This window comes from Dermacentor andersoni, chromosome 4 (assembly GCF_023375885.2).
Source record: "Dermacentor andersoni chromosome 4, qqDerAnde1_hic_scaffold, whole genome shotgun sequence".
Taxonomy (NCBI): Eukaryota; Metazoa; Arthropoda; class Arachnida; order Ixodida; family Ixodidae; genus Dermacentor; species Dermacentor andersoni.
In genome coordinates this window covers 111,716,667-111,739,591 of record NC_092817.1, presented here as the reverse complement: position 1 = coordinate 111,739,591, position 22,925 = coordinate 111,716,667, and the positions used below count along the sequence as shown (strand labels likewise).

The 22,925-nt window shown below is 45.2% G+C and overlaps 1 protein-coding gene across 3 annotated transcripts in view; it reads right to left on the bottom strand.

The window, feature by feature from the left end:
- LOC126537471 (uncharacterized) overlaps window positions 1–22,925 on the bottom strand; it is a 129,856-nt gene that overhangs the window by 41,247 nt on the left and 65,684 nt on the right. Inside the window, exons 2-6 of one of the 3 annotated variants that reach the window (XM_050184480.3) lie at window positions 20,200–20,281; window positions 9,470–9,685; window positions 7,232–7,311; window positions 5,933–6,090; window positions 534–703 (exon numbers count right to left, since the gene is read on the bottom strand). In XM_050184480.3, coding sequence (XP_050040437.1) covers window positions 534–703; window positions 5,933–6,090; window positions 7,232–7,311; window positions 9,470–9,685; window positions 20,200–20,281 — 706 coding nt within the window. The remainder of the gene's footprint in view (window positions 1–533; window positions 704–5,932; window positions 6,091–7,231; window positions 7,312–9,469; window positions 9,686–20,199; window positions 20,282–22,925) is intronic. The other 2 variants (XM_050184482.3, XM_050184481.3) reach the window with 2 other exon arrangements.

Below are 22,925 nucleotides of genomic sequence, written 5' to 3'. Positions count from 1 at the left end.
GTAAGCACATTTTCTTTATTTGTCCATTAAATCATCACTGAAAGTGCCTGTAATGGCTATGGTTGTAAGCTGCTCTTTTATGGAAAGTATTACTTCAACAATGTGGACAAGATAGTAGAGAGTGAGAGGCTATCCATGGCAAATCGCCAGGCTATATGGAAATACACACTCAGAATTAGGCAGCCTTGAACTAGTATCCTCTGACATACTGTACACTCACGCTTGGGAATGCACTACGCCTATGCTCTGAGAGATGGTAGTTACAAAGCCTGCACACTTGGGAGCAATATGAAAGGGAACAATTGGTATGGGTCCAAGACCACAGTATGTCTTGGCTGGAAGGTTTGTTATTAACAGGGGCTTTTCTTCAACAGATGCGCTAAATATAACAAGTGCCGCCAGCATGTTGGATTTGTTCTGAGACTTCTGCAATAACATTTGCTTCATTCCCAACATGCTCCTTTCCATATTGGACCAAACTGTACGGGTGGGTTCTGAACAACACAGGTAACCATAGGTATGCAGGATCGCACCTTCTGTAGAGTGGTACAACGGATGACTGTTGAGGAGGCATGCTGAGCATGCTGAGTAACTGTTGCTGTTGCTGCTCGCTGTCAGTGGCAAGATTACCAGGCAGGAGCTGCAAGCCATGACCACTGGCAGTCCCAGTTGGGTCCCTGGTCTGGAATCCTCCAGGGGCCTGCTACCAATTCAGGATAGTGGGAAGCACATGCGGAAAGGTCAGGAAAAAGGTTACCACAGCAACTTCTGGCTCTGCAGTGTACATGTCTAAACACCATCTTCAATAATGAAGTAAAGAGCTTGTTGATGAAGTCGGAGGTTATATATGACACACACAAGCACCAACGATGATAAATCTATCAATTCATCAGTCAAACCTCTATTTGCATCCAGGAGCAGACTGGAAGGTCAAGAGGTTTGTCACGTCATCCTATTCACGTTTCATAAGCGTTTCATCACTAAAAGCAGAACTGAATCTAGCTACACTTGTCATGCGCAGGCGACATACTCAACTATAGTTCTTTTACTCACTTTACCATAGCAACACAACATTTGCCCCTCATACTTCAACCTGTCTCGATCATGCGCACAAAGTATTGCCTATTTTTGCCCGGACGAAGATGTACCGAAATTCGCTTTTAGCATTGTGTATAGATGAATGGAACTCCCTGCCGTCCAACATCGCCGAGATATCAGATCCTTCAATATTTCACTCAGCCCTCCTGGGCTATTTACAAAATGAAAAACATTGCTAACCTGCATCTGCCTGTCTTTATTTCATATACGGTCTTTGTACACTATATGCATGCAGTGTTATTTCCATTGTATTTATGATCAGTGTTTTAATGGCTATTTAACAAAATGTTCTATATTCGTCATCAATGTATTTGGTCGATTTTCTTAAATGCTATTACAGACACCTTGGTTCAAATCAATTTCCTGTTTCTTTTTTCTTGTTTTGTCAGTATTCTTGCCTTCGACTTGTATTGTTTATAAATGATATTTATGTACTCATCTGAATTCTCCCCCTATGTAATGCCCACTGGGGCTTTTAGGGTATTGAAATAAATAAATGAAATAAATGAAATACTGGTTATAGTGCTTGTATGCAAGATTATGTAAGTTCATAACTGACTGTGAAAATATAATAGCATGATAAATGCGGTTGTGGCATGACAAGGTAACAGGCAGAGCTGTATGAAACACAATGCATATTTTGTGCATGCATGCATGCATGCATAAATACATATTAAAGTGAAGCTTCCTTTGCCTCTTCTTTCGACTTCCTCACTGCTGTTACTGCTGGCTGCTGTCTTGCCGACTAGTTCTTCCAGAATACGTGCGTCGTACTGAAATTAATGTCATCATGACATCATCACCATATCATTGCCATCCTTGCTGGCTCCTGGTTACAGTCTTGGAAGATAGGCCATTACCGGACACCACCAATTGTAGTATGAATCAAGGACATGTGATGCAGGTAAGCGTGGACGTGTGCTCCGACACTAACATGCCGTCGTCTATCTATCGTCATCAATTCCTTGTCGCCATCCAGTGAGACAGTGATTCCTCTGTCGTCATCTCACTGTCATCATGCCTTTTTCATCATGCTGTCATTGTCATTCCAGCTTTGTCATCCAGTCGCCGAAACGCCGTCATCACCATACAGTCATTGTCATTCCAGCATTGTCATACCATTGTTATCATTAAGCATTCTCATCCTATAGTCATCCTGATTCATCATCATTTCAGCTTCATGATTCCCTTCATCAAACCATCGATGTCATGTTGTCATCATCATATTGGCAACATTCTACCATTGGCACCATGTTGTCATCATGCCATCATCATACCTTCGTCTTCATTGTAGTGTCGCCATTCCATTGTCATCACTATTTCGTCGTCGTTCTTCCATTGTCATGATTGTACCGTCGTCTTGTCATCGTGGTCGTATTAGTGTCGTCATTTTGTCACAGTGATTCTCACTGTCATGCCATCATTGTTGCCGTCAGTTGGAAAGTTTACAAAAAGGAAAGCAGCTCGATTCATCTGCAATACATATGGGCGTACTTCAATTACTGACCTTTTATTTCAGAGCAGGCTTGCCTTCTATAACTGATAGAAATCGTGTACATCGTTTAAAATTCTTTTTCCAGCTAATAAATGGTCACAACAACATTGACATGTCTCCCCTTCTCATCTGTACAACAGGTTACACTACCAGACACAGACACTTGCTAGCTGTAACTCCATTTACTACATGTGTCAACTGCTTCAAGCATTCATTTTTTTCCTAGAACCATAGCAGATTGGAATAAGCTGGCCAATAAAACTGTAACACAGGACTCATTATCACTTTTTGAGACACCTTCTATAAAAAGCATTCTGCGCTTGCTGAGAGTAGTTTGATGTCACCGTTTGACAGCATGATTTGAAAATTGCTGAACAACGTTGCTTGACTTTTTTTCTTCTTGATTCTTTTTTTTAGCGCTCGTGCGAAGAAACTTGAGTGCCGTTCCCCATTGTATTGTATTTATTCTGTACTTATTCGTGTACCACGCTGCTAAGATCTTGTATAAGATCGCAGTACTTATAAATAAATAAATAAATAAATAAATAAATAAATAAATAAATAAATTGTCATACAGTTGTCATCACAGCATCGTCATACCATTGTTGTGATGCCATTGTCATTATGCCATTGTAATCATTTTAGCAACATCATCGTATTGCTGTTATGCCATTGTCATTTCAGCTCCACAATTTCCTTCATCACACCATTGTCATAATGACATCATCGTCATACTATCCGCATCATTCTATCAACTGCGTCATGCCATTTTCATGCTGTCATCACACCGTGTCATCATCCCATGGTTGCCACGACATCGTCATTGTCATATTTGCACTGTCGTCATGCTGTTGTGGTTGCTTCATAACCTACATTTTGATGATGGAGCAAAGGGTGCTCAAAGCACCTTGCGGGTTTCTGCAGAACTATTACGTCAAACTCTTGCCTTTGCTTCGAGTTGTTGATAAGTTCGACCACCCTGCCTTCTGCTAGACACCTGGTTAGATCAGAAGGTAGAATGGCTCCCCTGGAAAGGTGGTGGTCCCAGGTTTGAGTCCCGGACCAGGATGAATTTTTCTTCAACTGCGAGGCTTTTCTTTCAAGGAACTCGTATGGGTTTCCTTTGTAGGAACTGCTACAATTGGGTGAATCTCATTTTCTCTTTATTAAATATTTCTCTCCAACTTGCAGGTTTCCGCAGAACTATTACGTCAAACTCTTGCCTTTGCTTTGAATTGATAAGTTTGACTTCGCCCTGGCTTCTGCTAGCCACCTGGTTAGCTCAGATAATAGAGCAGCTGCCCCAGAAAGCTGGTGGTCCCAGGTTCGAGTCCTGGACCAGGACGAATTTTTCTTCAACTGTGAGGCTTTTTTTTCAAGAAACCCATGCGGGTTTCCTTTGTAGCATTTTACTGGGTGGATGTCTCATTTTCCCTTTATTGTTCTAATGGATATGTATAATACAGCATGGCGCAAAAAAAAAAAAAGACAAGGATCAAGATAAGTAAAGGAGCATAAAACATACACATGTGCCTTAAGTTTACTCCTAGTCTTCTTGGAGACCACTCACGTTTCCATTACAGCAGTAAGCTATGACTAGCTCAGACAAAGTTATGACTGTAAATTGCCATTTCATGTAATTCTTTTTGTGAACAAGAAGTGTCAGAAACGATGGTAATCAAGTGTTCAACATATGTTACAAACAATGTCTACGGCAGTGAAGAGGTATAAATGACCATTCAAAGGCTAAGTGTGTAAGATAGTGGACTGCATGTTGAAGTTCTAGTTGAGTAGCTTTGTTTTCATTTGCGTCGCCCAATTTTCATTGTTTCTGCCATTACCCTTTCTTTCATGTGGGTAATAGAAGTGGAGAAAAAAATGGTAGTTCTTAAAAAGTTATCGGACCTATTTACACGGACGCCAAACAGAAGCATGAGGTCAGTCCAAAGTGGTACGTTAACCATTCAAAAATCTCCGTGTGATTATTTGGTGGATGAAAGGAATCGTTTAATAGCAAGGAAAAGGATGAAAAGAAAAGGAGTTTCAAAATTGCAGGTATTGTTCAGTATTTTTAGTGTTTTACATGTATGGGCAGCCCACAAAACGTTGCCAGGTTGAATGCAGTTAACATCAACAGAAGTACAAACTTAGTATTTCTCCCTAGAGTCCTGGGGCCCATAAATTGACGTATAGCTTTCGTTCTTTTCTTCTTTCTTTACTGTCGCAGTTTTGCCCGAAGAACGAAGCAGTAACAGCGATAGCCAGTTATTGAAATGTTACACTAGGCTCGTAGTTTTGTGGGCAGTACAAACTGTGGTAGCACTCACTTGCTAACTAAACACGCATGGTGTCATGCGCCATGACACACGTGAACAGAGTTCACTCGCGATGACCATGCGAGAACTCAGGGTAGCAGCACTGGTGTTAGGAGGAGCGCCGACAGTGGAGAGCGCATGAGCTTGTACTAAAGTGAATGCAGCATCACTTGTTGCACCTCCGAAACTCAGCAGATTATGTGACCTCCGCCACAGCATGCAGGCCACGCATGCGCTGTTGCGTCCATGACAGCACGGTGGCAGTGACGGCAATGGCGTGAGCATGCCTGGACTTTCCATGCAGTTTGCTATTGCAAAAATAATTGAAATGTAAACCAACAAAAAAATTCTTAAAGCAACTTCATTGCCTGCTGTCATGTGACGACAGCCAGCCGACGAGTACGAACCACAGAATGCATGGAACTAGGGTGAAACTGCCAGCTGCAGCCACGTTTACCTTCGGCCGACTGTGCCGGCAGAATAACATCCCAGGTAGATTATGCTGGCACTCTATAGTCACGTGGCCATGGCCACCCAATGAAGACACCACCGGCAAAATTCCAAAATTCACTTCAGGCGATTCTGCCGAATGCCAGCAGTATAACCACTCCCCCCATTTAAATTCTGATTGTTATTCAGCGGATAGATATGAGGAAGAACAGGAATGCTAATCATAGTTGAGCCCAGTTTGCTACCGTTTAACAGTGTGGTTTGGGAAATGGGACGTGAAAAAGAAGGCAAAGGGCCGGAAGTGATGCTTGTGCACAGGTGCAATAATCCCCTGTGTGTTGTGAGAAAGTTGTACAAGTTCGGGCTTCCTGAAGAACTTAGCACACCAAGTATTCAGCAGCTTTCTCTGAAGAGGGAGCTGAAGACAATGGTCACAGTATCATTCGTTCTGTAAGCTGTCTGTCGTCCAGTTGTTTACGGTAGGAAGTGGAGGACGTCTTTGGCTGTCAAAGGGTTTTTGAACATTTCCACTAAAGTTCACAAGGAGCTTAGGCAAATAAACAAAGAAGCCCACCGTGGCACCAAGATGTGATGGTGGAGGTTGCTGGTGTTGCACCGAGGCTGCTGCTGTTGTCTGGTGGTAGGATAGATGTAGTGGCAGAATCGGAGGAACCTGCCTCGGCGACGACTGCATCACGTGGCCGGAACTGGTCACCTTTGTCCCATCTGCTGCTGGAGATGAGGAAAGAAAAAAAAAGAAAACGACTGTCAGTGCACTATGAAAGGGTCGAGGAGGAAAGGGCAACTCGAAGGAAAAACACTGGCGATTGATGGTCATCAATTACAAGTGCATCGCAATTTAAGTACACTTCTATGTAAAGAACTCTCCAAATTTTCTTTAGTGGCTCCCTGCCCTGTATCTACTTTGACAACCCTGCGCTAATTAAATCTACCCTCTTACTTGAAAAAGATCGGTTACTTATTCTACCCATCACTTAATTATCTCCCGCTCATGTTCTGCATGCTCAAGTCTTCATGAAATTCCGTTTGTCATGTTCATCCATCTTCTCCGGTCCTGCTTCTTCCTCGTAGGTGCAGCTAAGTATGTGCACTTCGTGCTACCATCTTAATGTGCTCCCTTAACCTTAGAGGTACGAGAGCCCCACAAGACAAGCGCGCAACCCGCGACGCGCGGTGTACATTTGCGATAGAGAGAGAAAAAAAAAGGCCCTTTTCAGAGGGCAATTTTTTCCGTGCCTTTGCGCCTGATGGTGGCTCCCGCATTTGGACGGCCGGCTTTGCCTCCTCACCCACGACCATGCGGACGGCGGAAGGGCAGCCTGCTTCAAATTCATGACCAATCTGGAGTACGCATGCGCGCGCACTTCAGACCGGCGGTGTCAATAGTCCAGCAGTTCAACTTTGCCAGAGTCCGCATCACTTGTGGCGAGTGAGGGGACAGTTGTCCTCATAGGTGTTTTAAGACAAAAGACCTCTCCCAGAGATCGCCGACTGCTTTTATTGCGCGCCAGCAGAGGCTATTATGTGCCCAGAAGTTTTCTCACCGCACCACTCTCATCTGATTCTTTGCCCTCTTCGACTGCTTTTCCTTTCGCTCGTCAGCCACCGGTTACGTGGCACGTGACGTTGATATAATTACAGACATGTTCCGCGTGCTCATGTCCATTGTATGAACACTGGCATCACGCGCAGCGGGACGGTGTAGTTTCAACGACCGGTACGGCGAAGCACTGAAGCGAAGTCCTTTATGCGAAATCAGCATTGGCCATTCATCCACCTGAATAATAATAATAATAATAATAATAATAATAATAATAATAATAATAATAATAATAATAATAGCCGCACTCACCATCTGCTATTGGAGAGAAGGGAGGCTCGGAGCCACTGTCAGGTGGACTCTCCGGAAGTAGGTGCTGCCGGCTACCGTTCCTGGTACGACGAAGCACACAGTAAGTAACGAAACCCGCCTGTGCACAAGATGCTCGAGAGTATACACGTGTGTTTATAAAATTCATATTGCGGTCCTGTATTCAGAGTTTCCCCGGGAGATATTGCATACACCGGGTGTTTCTGGGACGACTGTCTCTAAATCACCACCCTGCGGGATTCTACGATATGTAACTTTTGCCGGGCGAAGCAATGGTCACATGACCTTGAGGATTATGAGATGATTCTCGCATAATCTTATGGTGAGGGGACAGTCAAAATTTGCCAAAGCACTATACTCAGTAACTATAGCGCGCATGTTAAAAACGGCGAAACTGAAGCCGGACAATGCTAAAAATGGTAAAGGAAAATCGATTTCTTGCGAATGTTTAAGCTACAGCACCACTTCCGTCGAAATGCATTGACATTATTTTCCCGCAGACTCAAGCATTGTTGCACAAAGATACGAGGAACGCCAATACGTATTTCGTCGCCAATCTTGGAGAACTACATATTATAGCTGGTATTAGTACTAGGGCTCCTAATAAATTAACAAGCCTTGTTACCCGTTGGGTTCTCTATTTTGTTGAAACCTGGATACAGCCGTTACTGAAACATCCCACACAAAGCAGCAGTTGATATTGGTATCGATTGTGAGCGGCACTTTCCCACGAAGTTCTCACGAAAAGCTTTTCTTAATTGTTAAGTTGTACGCGAGACGAAACGAAATCTTCAAGGCGCCAATGTAGCAAAGAAAGGAACAAATACTCGTTTGTTCACAGTTAAGATGTAGCAACATCGCCCGGTGCATTTGTCCAATGTATAGCGTTCAAAACTGCAAGCTTGTTTCGCCGCACTACGACCATTAATGTGGCAAAGCGCTCCTTTACCGAAAGGAAGCATTTGTTACTGACCGGGTTGGAATGTTAAAGCGAGGTTGATTTATTAGCTAGAGTCGGTCGCTCGCCATATGCATTGACTCATACCTGACTGAACGAACAAATACATAACGCCCACTTTAAAGAGCATGATAGGGAGTCCTTAAAGATTATTCAAAAGAGACGATGTCCACTGAACAAGATTTACAGCAATCAACTAGTGCTCAATTTCCCCGTCGCATTCAGTCACAAGAATTGCGTAAAATAAAAAAAAAATACTTTCAGGTTCGTACAAGTAATACAGCTTGCACATAGCTCGGCGCGCTCGCGTTACGTTGAGCTGTCGAATTAGCCTTTTTGTCCTTCATTTTTATTACTACGCCAGACCTACTATGCCCATGTTAACGTCTCGCGTTTTCACTAAAGTAAGCATCTCCTCCTCTCTGTCTGTAGGTCTTCCACGTGACAATACGGTAATAGATACCAGATAATATCACTCTTGCAGGTTCTATAAAATGCGTGTTGCATTATGGAAAGAAATATAGTAACGACAAAGGCAGGGAACAAAAGTCGTGGTTTCGCCAGAAAGGCGAAGCATCGATTGCGATACCAAATTATCAGGCAGCCATACGAAGCAAGGAGAGCACTTTTATCGGCCGCATCAACTTGTAAACATTCGCTTGCTGACTAAATTAACAAGCACGGTGTCAGTGCGAAGAGAAAACACGAACACATCATACTCGATAACAGCAGACACGCGCTATCAAAACGCTGGCGTGAGGAAGCGCGGCAGCAGCAGCGAGCGAAGTGACCTTCGTGCTGTCTAGCGCTTCAACGTAAACTGAGCGCCGGGGAAACACAGCACGCACAAAGCTACGAGCCGTCGACGCATCCAGACTCTGCCCCCAAAGCAGGTCGCTCTCAAGACACGGCTGCGCGACCGCGCGCAGCCGCCGCATAAGCAGTTGCAGCCGGAGTAGAACGCCTACCACCCCCTCCCTCCTCTCCCCCCGTTGCATCGCAGCGTTGGGTTCCTCGCGCGCGACGGAAGACGGCGCGCTTCCTCCACGATCTCCTCTCTTTTGTGCGGGCGAGATTGAGCCGCGATCGTCGGCTCTCCTCAGCGTAGGGCGCGCGGCGACGGCGTTATCGCCCTAGGACTTTATACGGAACGTCACGGCGACGGAAGAAATGCGCCTGGATGCAATTGCTATCGCAATAAAAACAAGTCGTAAGCCCGCCTGTGTCGACAATACGGTTTCATTGTTTTCTTAATTACTCACCCGTGTGCTTGGCCGGAGTTTGCCGTAGGCTGGGGTGCGCTGGTGGCGGCCTCTGCCGGCGAGAGAGCGCCGTGCAGCAGAGCGGCCACGGAAGGCAGCGCGTCGCGCTGCCCCAGAGAGCCGAGGCCGGAGCCAGCCGGTGTTGGCGGGGCGGGAGCGCACGGTCGCTTGCCAGGCGTCGGGGTCTCACCACTCACCAGCTCATCGTGGAAGTAGCTGCGCAGGGGAAGAACGTTGAGATCGCATCTGCGGACTCGTTCTTGTCGATGATCAACCCGAGCGCTCGAGAGCAGTGACAAGGACGCATGCACGCACCGAAACTGCGCCAACATCTAGTATACATAAAGGTGTGTATACTAGATCTCGGCGCAGTGTCGGTTTATATATATATATATATATATATATATATATATATATATATATATATATATATATATATATATATATATATATATATATATGTGTGTGTGTGTGTGTGTGTGTGTGTGTGTGTGTGTGTGTGTGTGTGTGTGTGTGTGTGTGTGTGTGTGTGTGTGTTTGTGTGTGTGTGTGTGCTTTACAACGAGGCTGTCGGTGCAGAAAACAGATTTCGTTACAAGCGATAGTTCGTTAAAAGCCGAGAGCCCCATGAAACAGTGGTAATGGGGAATGTGTAGCCTAACAGGGTTGCACCTAGTAAAACTTGTACTGAAACAAAGCCGAGCTCGACAGCGGCGACACGACATCATTTGATTTTGGAGGACGACGTGCTAGTAGCCTTTAGAGAACGTTTCTCTCAGTTTTTTTTTTTTTTTCGTGCGCCAGCAGTTTCGTCTACTAGAGCTTTCACCACTCGTGCACCTCATAAGGCACCATTTGCTGCCAACGCAAACCGTGCACTCCGTTTCGAAACGAACGAATAATATACTTCGTGTCTCCGAAGTCGAGTGCAAATTTCAAGACGTTCTTAATCCGTCACTTTGACGTTCGCCTCTGAACACAACTTTGATGGTTTCTGTGCGTCCGTGTTGCGGCCATACAAAGCAGCATCAGCGTCGGCAGGCGCCTACGATTAAAACGCGTTCGGCGTCTTCGCTGACAACCCGGGCCTCTTTCCTAGAATGTGTTTACCACTGGATAAACTTACATCTGCGTAAATTCAGTTTCAGTTTATTCAGGTAACTCAGTGGTGTACGCACATTCGTGTTGAAGTATGCAGGAAGAGGTCCCAGAGCGTAGAGCTGTATGGAGATCTTCTGTTCGTAAAGGAATGGTGTAGCGCGTTTTAAAAGCAACAAAGAAAAAAATACAAACTTTGATATGTCAGCGATTAGGCAGCTCATAAATATACACAAAATAATCGCAACACTTGAAACCATAAATATGGTAATAAGAAGCAGAATATAATGCACCAAACATCAGAAGTTAGCTATCTAGTAGCAAAGAAAATGGAATTTGTTTAAGAGCACGTAACGATGGAGGCAACTTAATATCTAATGGGAGATTATTCCAAAATGATAATGCTTAAATATATGCAGCGCGTTTTCCGTATTTAGTTCGCATCACCGATAAGAAAAAAGAATTGTTATGGGCGGCGAATCTGGTATGATCCGTATTAACGAGAGATGACTTAGAATAAAATATTTACAGGAATTTCGTCAAGTGCCCTGAACAAGGCGATCGAAATATTATATTTAACGAAGTTATTAATTGGTAGTAATATGTGGTCGTGAGGGACCACAGAGGCGTTTTATACGGAATGGGCTAATGATTAAGGTTCTGATGGCCTGGTCCTGTAAATGTGGCACCGGAGTTAAATGCATCAGATAAGTATTACCCCATGATGCTGTACAGTAATTACTGCTAATAAATGCAAAATAAAGTGTAAGCAAAGTGGATGTATTGAATTAAGATCGGGCCTTGAATAATGTTCTGATACCAGGGGGCTAACACGTTTTATTGAGTCACGTGCTTTGCTTCTTTTCAGTTTCGAGTCCAATATGATACTTCCAGAAGTGAGCACTCAAAAACAGCATGAACTATGTGGTCGTTGAAATTATTTGATGGATTATATGGCAATTACTTTTGAGTTCAATGGAACAACATGAATGACGTTGCAGAAGGGCTAATGGCAATAGAGTTATGCCAGCACCAGTTTAATACATTCTGTAAATCAGTGTTTAATTTACTACTCAGAGAATAGATAGACCGGTCGGTAGCAAGGATTGTGGTGTCCTCTGCGTATAAGGAAGCTTCAGTTTCAGTAAGGCAGTTAGGTATGTCATTTATATAAAGTAACAATATCAGAGGGCGAATATTAAGCCTTGATGCGCTCCTTTGTTAGTTGTAATTAATTTGGAAAACACAGGACTATTGTAGACGGCTTGTTTCCCGTAAGATAAAAAGCTTTTTTGATTAGTCAAAAGGCAGGGATAACAAATCCTGTTGCGGGGCTAATAAGGTAATGTGGCTAATTGAGTAGAATGTTTTAGAAAGATGACGAAACTGGTTCCATCATGTTTGCCTTCGTTGATGGCACATTTAATTTTATCGGCAAAAGAAAATAAGACAAGGTCAGTAGATCATCCCCTCCAGAGACGAGATTAGGTGATAACATTTTTAATTAGGAGAGATATTTGTCTAGGCGCTTCTCAATGCACTTTTATATTACTTTACTAAATAATGGCAGTGTTGCTATCGGCCGATAATTTGCAATGCCACTACAGTCACCTTTTTCAACAGTGGAATTCTATTAAATTTATTATGTAAGACAAAGGCACATCAATGTGATGAGCTATTAGTTTTATATTGGCTGAGTGGACGTACATCATCGAAACCAGGGCTGGTTACGTTCAAATGCTGTATGATATGAATAATTTCATCTGTTCCAGACGGAACGATATAAAACGGCTGTAAAGAACGCTGCAAAACTGTTCGAGATTGACCGAAGGAATTAATCAGTTAAGAATTCGTTAAAAGCAGCAGCAGTGTCTAGTGGTTTATTGTAAATGACACCAGGGTATCGTAGTTTCTTAATGGGTGTATCCAGAGTGTTTCTATTTATTAATGAGCTGATAATTTTCCATTGTTTCTTTGAATTATTTCCAACTTTCAAGATTTTCGATTATTAGTATTTCCGCTTAGTATCTTCAGGAATAATCTGTTAAGTACGTTAGAGAAGGCTTTGTAGCGAGTTTTCAGTCTAATATTAAAGGGACGCTGTTTGATATTCCTGTAAAGGTTTTAAGATCGCATGCTCTTCGAAATGTCATTAACCAACCAGGGATTATGTGAATCAAGAATATTTATTATGCATTTCACGGTGCAAGTGGCATCGACTATACATTTCTTTATTGAAGAGGTAAATTAATCAAAAGCAGCGTTAGCGTCGTTTTGTGAATTTGCTCTGGACGAATTTAGCTTCCTATAACCGGGTTATGAACTCCTCCTTGTTAGTTGTTATCTTTTTAATGAAGCTCTTTAGACGCTTTGTGCAAGTGCAGGAAATTCTAAATAAAGTGGGATAATGGTCAGTAATGCTGACTGAATGACTGAAGAGACGAGACGACAGACGAGGCGCTCGTCTGTCGTCTCTTGTGTCCTTGTGTGTATCTGCGCTGCAGTTCACCAATATGTTAATTGACTTTTAGGATAGCACACTCTGGATGAAAAGGACGATTAGCAGATTAGAACGCCAAACAATTATTACAAGCCAATAATGTCTTCACGCTTCCCAGCATAATTAAACGTACCACATAACGTATGCATTTACATTGTCCGTGGTAAATGCTGTAGTTTATTTTATTGCGTTTAATATTTTATCAATGACGTGTGGAATTGTTAAATCATGCCGCTTTCTTGTTCAATTTGTTCGTATTTCTATATGTTGCTGATTAAGCTAGTCGTATAATTTCTTTAATTCGTGTTCTAGTGTTTCTCCTTATATTTGCTGCCTTTGTAATTTGTTTCTAGAGTTATTGTTTTCTTTCTATCGTTGCTATAACTAAGTTTACTTTTATTTCCGTGTATACCATGTACAGGAAGTCCCAATTTTTCAGTCTCTGACGCCGGGACTTTTTCCTGTGTATTGCATTTCGTAGTAAATTTATATATAATAATAAAATTTCATTGTTTCTGAAGAGACTGGTCGAGCAGTGTGCCAGTGAGATTTAGGAATACAGCTGGTCGGAAGAGTAACGCGCACTAAAGCCAAGACCAAGGGGACAATTGGTTTAATCTGTAGATGGTTTATTGGGATGGTCTAGTGGGTTGGTACTAGTGTCGCCAATTATTACACTTTTTTGTTTAAAGAGAGCGGATATTGAGGACGGTGTTAGTTAAAAAAAAGGTGATACTGACTACGATGGGAATCGATAGACTCGGAGATTTAACACTGTTTCGGGGAAATTATGTGTCCGGGGGGGGGGGGGGGGTGGAGTCAACGATAGCACCATATGTGCCCGCTACCTGAGTCAGGAGCGTCGCTCGGTTCCTCTTATAAGTCCCGCTGCCATACAGCCAAGGCACCCGCTGAAACGGGATCAACGGTTCGCAAGAGCGAGGGCGACGCGTAGCCGCCCCATCTTCGGTGCACTCGTTACGCGCGTGCCATTTCCCGACGCGAGTACGTAGTTTACAGTGCAGCGAAGAACTGCAGGGCACGCTTGCAGAGGCGCCGGCACGGCGATCAGCGTCGTGTCGGCACCACGCCTCCGCGTTTGAAGCAGTTTCCCGCAGACATTTTTCGTCATTTTCAACTCTTTCGCGGGTTTGCGCAGTCGCAGGAGGAGCGTTTGCACCCGCGGCGATACCACTCTCGAGTAACCAGCAGCGTCAGCCACGTGGTTCGTAGTGCAGTATACATATACTGGTCAGCGATTATGCCGCGAGGACGGCTGTATGTATGCGACATGATCAAGGCGCCGACACGACGCGGCTGCCGCAGCAACTAGTGCTATGACGACATTTCCTCCTCGTTTTATACCAGCGTAATTTTTACAGCGAAGCTGTATATGGCTAGGTTCTGGAAAAAATTGCGTGCGTCTATCGAGCCGTGTAAAGATCGAGAATGTCTCCCCATGCGTGGGCCGACCCCGAAGATAGTACAATACCGGGCCTACCCACGGCAGTGGTGAAGCAGGCTTTAAGCACTCCGCTAACTTGCGAAAATAAGGCGAAATCCTTAAATGTCCATGCTTCAAGGTCGCTTTGTGAGGTACAAAAATATCACGTGACCCAAGGAAGGCCAGAAGCGAACCAAAGCATGTCCAGCCATGTATAAGAGATGATTAATGATTAGCAAAATTAATTCATGATTAATCGGTGATTGGATTAAATTGCATTAGGGTGGATTAAGGTTGATTAAGGTGGATTAAAGATAATTAAGGATTATTAAAATGTATTGAGGAGTATTAACGTAGATTAGGATGGATTAAAGTGGATTAAGGAGGTTTATGGTGGATTAAGGTTGATTAAGGCGGATGAAGGAAGATTAAGGCAGATTAGGGTGGATTAATCTGAATTAAGGAGTATTAGGGTAAATTAAGGTCATTACGTTAGATTAAGGTGGATTAAGGTGATTTACAGTACGCTTTGCAAGGCTTTCGCCTTCGCGTCTCTTAGGCGATAACTAAGGAGACCTGGGAATTTTCTTAGGTCCAAATACAAGCCGTATCAGATATTAAGCTGATAAGAACAGATTTTGCGCTTTGACCAGCGTCGGCCATGTCTACGTCCGCACTGCCCTCTCTTTGTCGGCGTTCCAAGCGCTTGCGTATCTCCTTTCCTTTCCTTCCACTCTCCTGCGGTCGCGGTCTCGTAAGCGTGCTGCCCGCCAGGACCGCGAGGAGGAACGAAATGCGAACCATCCATGTGGCCCTGATACCGCAAACTTGGAAAGTTTCACCGGAGCAACGGCGAGGTTTTAGAAGGAGTTTGTAGCGAACCAATTTTGTGTCGCCTGTGTTGTGTGCGACCGGTTGTGGTTTTCGAGTGACCTCACAACCATTACTGCGCTGCGGGACTTGGACCAACGCACGATCGCCTTGCATGGCTACGGTGAAGCAGTGTGTGCCCTCGGAGTGGGGTGAGGTGCGTGTCTGTTCTATGTGCCGGGATTCGTTAGTAAAAGGTGTCATGCCGCGGTTGGCAACAATACATGGGCATGTATAACCCCCTGTGCCTCATCATATATCGAGGCTCAACAGCGCGGAGGAGCGACTATAGTTGCGCCCTCGCCTTCCATTTATGTGCATACGGCGTTTGACGCACGGCAATGGACATTTCGCCTTTAAGGGGCCTACATACACAGATTAGCTGGGCATCCACCTTCACAGAGTAGAATGACACTGACATGTTAAGGGGTAACTTAGTTCCAGCAAGCAGACCATGACGTACGCCCTTGCAGCTCGCAGCTGCGTTTTTTCGCCTGCTGGCTCTAGGGAACTTAAGCGGCAGAATGCATGTTTGGTGCAGTTGTCGATATTTGCCAAAGCCAGTACCTTCTACTATTGACTTAACAGATGTATAGATCCCAGAAGGGTAGGTGCCGAAGCCTCCCATTTCGCCGTATAGGCTACGAGCATGTACCCTTTGTAGCGTGCTCTTCCGGTACGCTAACTGGGATTGTCGTCTCAATAATGCCCTCATCAAGGCTGCAAAATATATGTGAAACTATATATACAGAAACTCAAGAAAAGCCACCCTTAAGTTGTCATTCCTTCCACGACTCAAGCAACTATCGACCGCGCTGCCCGTCAAATGGTGTACGGTTACGAATCTCCGATTGGGCAGCCCCGGGCGTTGTGCTTAAGAACTGTCGCCATCATATACGCGCGCTAGCTGCTACTCTTGTACAGAACGCCTTTCGGCAGCGTGACGTTTCGAAAGCACCACGCGGTTTCTGAGCCTTACGTGCATAGTATTAACGAGACGGCGTGCCCTCGCCTGCGTCGTATATATACGCCAAACAAACCGCACGTCCGCAGCTCTTTGCTTACCAAACAGTCGTTTTGTGTGTTTTAAGTGTGCTTGGGCAAGAGTTCGTAAGAAATTGCATCTTTGTCGATGTTGTAAATGCCATCACCATCGCATTCATTTACCAGGGAGAGAGAAAGAGAGAGACAAGCTTTAGTGATACGCTGGAGATGTTAGCCTTGCTGTTCGCCTGACATGCTACTCCAGGTGCTGGGCGATGATTATGATACATGCAGCGATAAACACTTAACAGCAGGTACAGTCACACATACACACATACACTATAGATATATTTACAAAACTTCGGTAAGGTTCGTGGCCCGCAATAACGTTAGCAGCGCTTTCGTGGCGCGTAACGCGCAGATGGTGGTTTGCCATGGGCCGAGAATGTGCTGCAGTTCCAAGCTTGAGTACTGTTGCGGGGCAGCGCCGCCTTCAAAGACTGTCCCTCTCACGCGTAGCGGCAATCGCACAGAACACGTTGCAGGTCTTCATGAGCACTACATTCAAAGCACATTGGCAAGTCCGTCAGTTTAACCTTGCACTTCAAGTAGTTCGTGTTAGAGCATGCGCTGCACGGGCACGGGCCAGCCAGAGAGCCCGGCCCAGTCCGCGAGCCAGGCTCGGGTATAGGGTAAGCTATCTCTCTATTGCGGTCCCGGGTCGGGCTCGAGCCGCGGTCAGTCCCGTAATAGGCCCGGGTCTCCGCCAGGCCCATAATAGGCCGGGTATGCTATTGTTAAAAATTTTATTTTGTCAGCGTTAGGTCGATTAATAGGCGTGGTTTCTTCAGGCGGGCCGGAAGGCCGTCAATCCACGTTTGATGGCGACCTCTACACCTCGTTCTGTGGCCTGGAGTTAGGTGTCCAGGCTAGAACTGCGCAGCACCGTCTCCCATGTTTCAGGTGAGGGAGAAGCCATCAGGCTAGGAGGGAGCTTGTCCTCCTCGCAGTCCCATATTATATGATTCAGCGTTGCTGGTTCCCCACAGAATCTACAGAGTGGTTTTCCATAATGTTTAAAAAGCAGAGGATAGGTCAGGCCAGGTAAAATGGGACAGGTAAAATAAACTATGGAAAAAGGCCCGTGCCCTGTAAGATTGATGCTGTTTACCAAATCCATGTCATGCGGCCATGCCATGTCATGCGGCCTTTCATACATAGGGCAGACAGGCCGATCGATGCATTAATGTAAGACTATCGGAGCACCAGAATTCTTCAGGCAAGAAATCTACAAACCTGGCAAAGCACTGTTTCGAATGCGAGTGTAAACCGCTCTTTGATGAGACAAAAAAATCATGTTTGCGCACAATTATAGCATTACGAGGGAATTGGCCGAAGCATTTCACATAATGAGAAAAGGTAGTAGGTGTGTTAGTCAGCCTTCCGTAACCTTATCTTTGAAGGAAATGGGCTCGCTGAACCGGGGTGAACAACGGTGTTAATCTCACCCGCGACCATGCACGAGGCAATGTGTAGGGAATGACAAGTGCTTTTATTCGCATCGGCTTAATGTAAGGCTTTAAAACGCCATCGTGTTTTTCCAATAAACACAATTGTAAGACAGCGCCATGTAATCAGCAATTGTAATCAGCGCCATCCTCTCTTCTGTTGTCCGGTGCACGTTTCTAGCGCCGTTTTTTTAACCATTATATAAAACCCCCTACTCGCCCAATCTGCCGTTCTTCTAGAGTGGGCTCAGCCGCGTGGACACACTCAAAACTATCCCTAGAAAGTGTCCTGTGCCGTGGATGGTATCTTCACAATTTCCGAGAATTGGACCATGCTTCGCTTACGCTCAAGCGCTAACGGGCCGAACCGGACCGGCCGGGCCGGGTCGGGCCGTGCCCAAATCTTTTGGGCCCCGGCCGGGTAAAGGCCAGGTTTGAAACTACAGAGTCGGGCTCGGGCCGGGACCGGGCCTTCAAAAACAGCCCGTGCAGTGCTCTAGCTCGTGTACAGGCCACGTTGATTCTGATGCGGTGAAGACATGTCTGGTCTTGTCTATTGAGGCCTCACGGCATGTAAAAGTCACACGGTGCATGGATCAGTTTTGTATAGGGGTCCGTATCTGTCCAGAGGGATCGCTGGAAACGCCAAGCCAGTGTCGCCGCGTCTTTTTTTTTTTTTTTTTTTTTGTGTGTGTGTGAAATGTATCTGGACCATTTCTCTCGAAGTGCCGTGCCCAACTTTGGCAACACAGTCATCCTGAATGTTCCCTTGTATTCCGCAGTGGGCTGGCAACCACTTCAACACAACGCTCGTATGCAATGCGCAGGCTTTATTGCACAAGCGTCTGATGTCCATGACGAGTTGTTCCTGCATGCGCGGGGACTTCAGGAACTGCAGGGCCACTCGAGTCGGTAAAGATTGCCCGAGACTCAGCTGTCCGGTTTATGACGTAAATAAAAGCTGCCTGTAGCTGAGGTGCGGTGACTGAGAGTGACAGAGATGGTAACACTTCATTTGAAAGGTGGACTGCCTTACACCTACGTGAAACGCTAACTGCACTTTCGACCGCGATCGTCTTTGAATAAACTCTATAGGGTGCTTCTTAATTTGTTCAAACCATCCGTTGCTGCACTAGAACTGCGGCTGGTTCGTTCGAGTTACCGGCGCCTTAGCCTTCGCGAACAATACCGGTCTATTGAATGGCAAATCTTGTGACTCTGGCAATCTTTAGCAGTTCAAAGGCGCAGCTTCTAACTCGGAGTATCTGGAGTCATGCATCAGCATTTCGCTTGCCTGAAAAAAAAAAAAAAGAACCTTCTCAAATTTTCCCAACCCACACTGCTTCATATTCCGTGTGGTTAACAATGTCGACGGCGAGATATCGAATGGCTAAGCAATTTCCGATTTGCTTGGGGATGGTACAGGTTTCAAGATATGCGCCGTCAAACTGGGGTCAAATATGTCCTGTTGCTCAACTTCATCTATTCAGAAAATACAGTTTTAGGTATTCAAGCACAAAAATAACTGGAACGTCGACGTATTTCGCCGCACACTTTGGGAATTATGGATGTATCGAAATGGTACCCTCTGAAAATTATAGTTCCAGGTGGATGCGCCCAGCGAACTCAGGGGCTATACGATTCGTCTGTTGTGATGTATGCATGTGTCGCAACGTAATTAGTTTAATATTTAGTGAAATTTTGTCAATTAACCGAGAATGCACTTTGAGTTCTCGTGCAGGTAATGTCCGCGTCTTCGAGCAATCCAGTTCAAATATTAGATTAGAACACACATGCAAGTACGCGCGCGGTGTAACTTGTCAGGCCTTTGTAGCATTTTGCTCTTGCTCCCGTTTCTGTAATAGAAGCAAATAAAGCTTCGCCTTCACCTTCAAGGTTCGTGCTGTCGGCTACGGACGACGTCCTCACCTCGACCGACATCAAGCTCGACTACGATGGAAGATTTTCGGCAACAAACGGCAGAACATGAACTCGACAACGTCCATGTCACCTTAAGCGTTTAACTTAAGCATTTGTACCGTGCACATACGCATACAGCATATGGACGGTACACGAGCGTTCTTGCTTTTCACCCCCATCAAGATGCGGCAGCCGCGGCCGGGACTCGATACCGCAACCTCGTGGTTAGCAGCGCTACGTCAAAGTCACTAAGCAACCACGGCGGGTTGCTAGAATACTGCACGTACAGAAGACCAATAGAAGGACTAGAAGGGCAAGACAATTAAGCACAAGTCTTTCTTTTTTTTTTCCTTTTCATAGAGTTAACGTGTGCCTAAATTGGAAAAGAAATCAGGAGCGCACTTACATGTTCCCGTCGTTGTTGATGTAGTCTTCTAACTGGCTGAAGTCGAGGGCGTCGTTGTCGATGCCGCCGAAGTCAGTTCGGCCTGGGAACAAAAATATGCACAATAACTTGACAGAATGTAAACAAGGTCGCAGAAAACAAAAACGGCGTTTAAGAACTTAGTAACCAACATGTTAAAACATTTGGCGGGCATAGCTTCGGCACGCGTTCAAGAAGCTAACGTTTCTATAAGCCTTCGCCATTAATTCTTTTGCGCTAACGTTCTCATATATATATATATATATATATATATATATATATATATATATATATATATATATATATATATATAACTGGCCTACATAATATGCAAAACAAAGATATCGTACGATCCCGTTTCTTTAGTCTCCTCAGATGCCTCCCTCTTCTTCCCTCTCATAATAAAGAAAGATCAGTGGGGAATTGTAACATTCAGATTCCTTTATTTAGCACCTGTTCTTATATACCAAGAAAAAGAAAGCGAATGATTAGACATAAACAAAAATCTACTAAAACAGTAGCTTAATAATTGTCAGGTTCTTTTGGTTATCTCTTTAGATTCTTGTATTGTTTTGAAAAAGGTATATGACTATGTCCGCTACACGGTGGAATGGTAACAGAGCACAGCAACTCTAAAATGTCTCCGTTTCTTTTCCGTTCTTTCTTTCTTTTTATTTTCTTTTTCTTTTCGGTAGTTAGCAATTGACATCGTAATTACGGTACGAAGTCTCAATTCCTCCAAGGGAGTAAACCTGTGTCATTTTTAATGCAAGCAGTTGAAAACACGCGCCAAGTACTGCAGCTTCGGATGTGAATCTGCAGACTGGATACGCCGTGAAAATAGGAGGAGGTGTTCCTGTGTTACCAAAAACACGCACGTGCGTGCCTGTCGGTTCGGTGCAGTGGTTGAAGTGATGCAGCGGCTTCGGCGACACACTGAAACATGTCGCCGAAAGCTGACCTCTGGCAAGATGTGGAATGTGCCGCGCTATTGAGCGAGAGCACATGAAGAGTGTAAAAAAAGATGTGCGGAAAACCGTCGGCGATGATTGTCAAGGTTAGCGAATAGAACGAACAAACATTTTCCATGTTGAACAGGTCTTGAAGCGCACCGGAACACAGACAAAATTTTAACGAAAAGCAGACAGGACAGCGCTTCACTGGCTACTGAAAATGTTTATTGAACACAAGCAACTAGCCGGATTTACCACCTTGTTGAACGTTTTCCATTGCCGAGCGCTCCCGCTACCGCATCTAAACCTTCAGGCGCATCTAAGGTCACGCGCAAAGGTGCGTGTGTATCAAGTAGCTAGGAAACTACGAAAAGGTTAGACATCATTAAGCATTCCGGCGGTCGCTCAAAATCCCGCGGAAAACATGGTTGCCATGACGACGTTTATCCTGGTTCTTTTAATGCGAACAGCAGTCTTGGCATTGTCAGACCGGTATTCTTTTTTTCCGGCTATCTAGTTATCACAACAAAGTGTGGGCCGATCCTGAAGGTAGTGCATGTATTCTAATATGTGGGCCGTTCACGTAGGTATGTGCCGCTCTTCAATGAATATCCTTGATGCCAAGTTGGGTCATTGGGATGTGCCACAGGATATGCGCGGGCTTCACGGCGCCGCCGCCATAAGGCGCAGCGTGTCCAGGGGGAAGTTCGATGGAGGAATCCGGCTGCAGTACACACCGCGGAACATGACGCGTTTCGTCTATTCCCATGCCGCTACATGGATAGTCATCGCAGATCAGTTCTGCCCGAATTTTTTTGCCGCAGGTAGCGCTTGTGGGCTCCTCAGGATATACGAAGGTATGTAACAGCAGTCCCGTATTAGTGTAGAAATCTAATGATATTCGATTTGTAACCTACAAGACGGCGGCTCTGCGTAAGACGTCGCAGGTTTTGTCGGCGTGCGCACGTATACATGTGACAGCAAGCTTTACTGCATTACTTACACGCATTGCGGCGATTTGGGCTTCAAGAACATAGGTGTAGCTGTGCTGCAATCGCGATCTCCGCACGCGTCAGCATGGGAGGAAAGCTGCGCGGCTGTGCTACGCGATGTGTTTATGGCAAACGAAAATAAGAAAAAAAATGTTATCGGTTCTGTATTTACATGCGGTTGATATTCTAATGAACATGCACATACAACAGCCTTCTGAAATCATGGACTTGTGCGCGGGCAGTTGGCTTTCCCGGAACACGCAAGCCTGCTGTGTAATTTAACGACATCTATAATAAGATAATTATTTGGAGCAAATGCACTTTTCTGCAAGCGCGCATCAGCCCACGCCCATTTGGCGCAAGAGAATGCCACCGGTTATCGCACTTGACCGTACGAAGCTCCGCTCTTTCGCGCTGGCCCGCAATCGACGTCAACCATATACAGAACCAAGAAGTACGCTCCAGTCGGACATGACGCATGCATACACACGTGTCGCTAAATCACTGCACGGACATTCTGTCACTACAAGCAAAGGCTGCATCATCTCGCGACCTCGTGTAGAATGCAGTTCACGTGTTTTTCCGAGCGTGCGTGGCTTGTGTAAGCTGTCAGCATGCAGGGACTGCGTCCGCCGCATCTCTGGAGTCGACAAGACATCCTTTTCGTTCAACGTCGGTGCGCATCGGCAACCGCTTAACGCGTTCTCTCATTCCGAACGATTATAGACACACTTTTCAGGGCGAAGCTGTACGGGGTATGTTC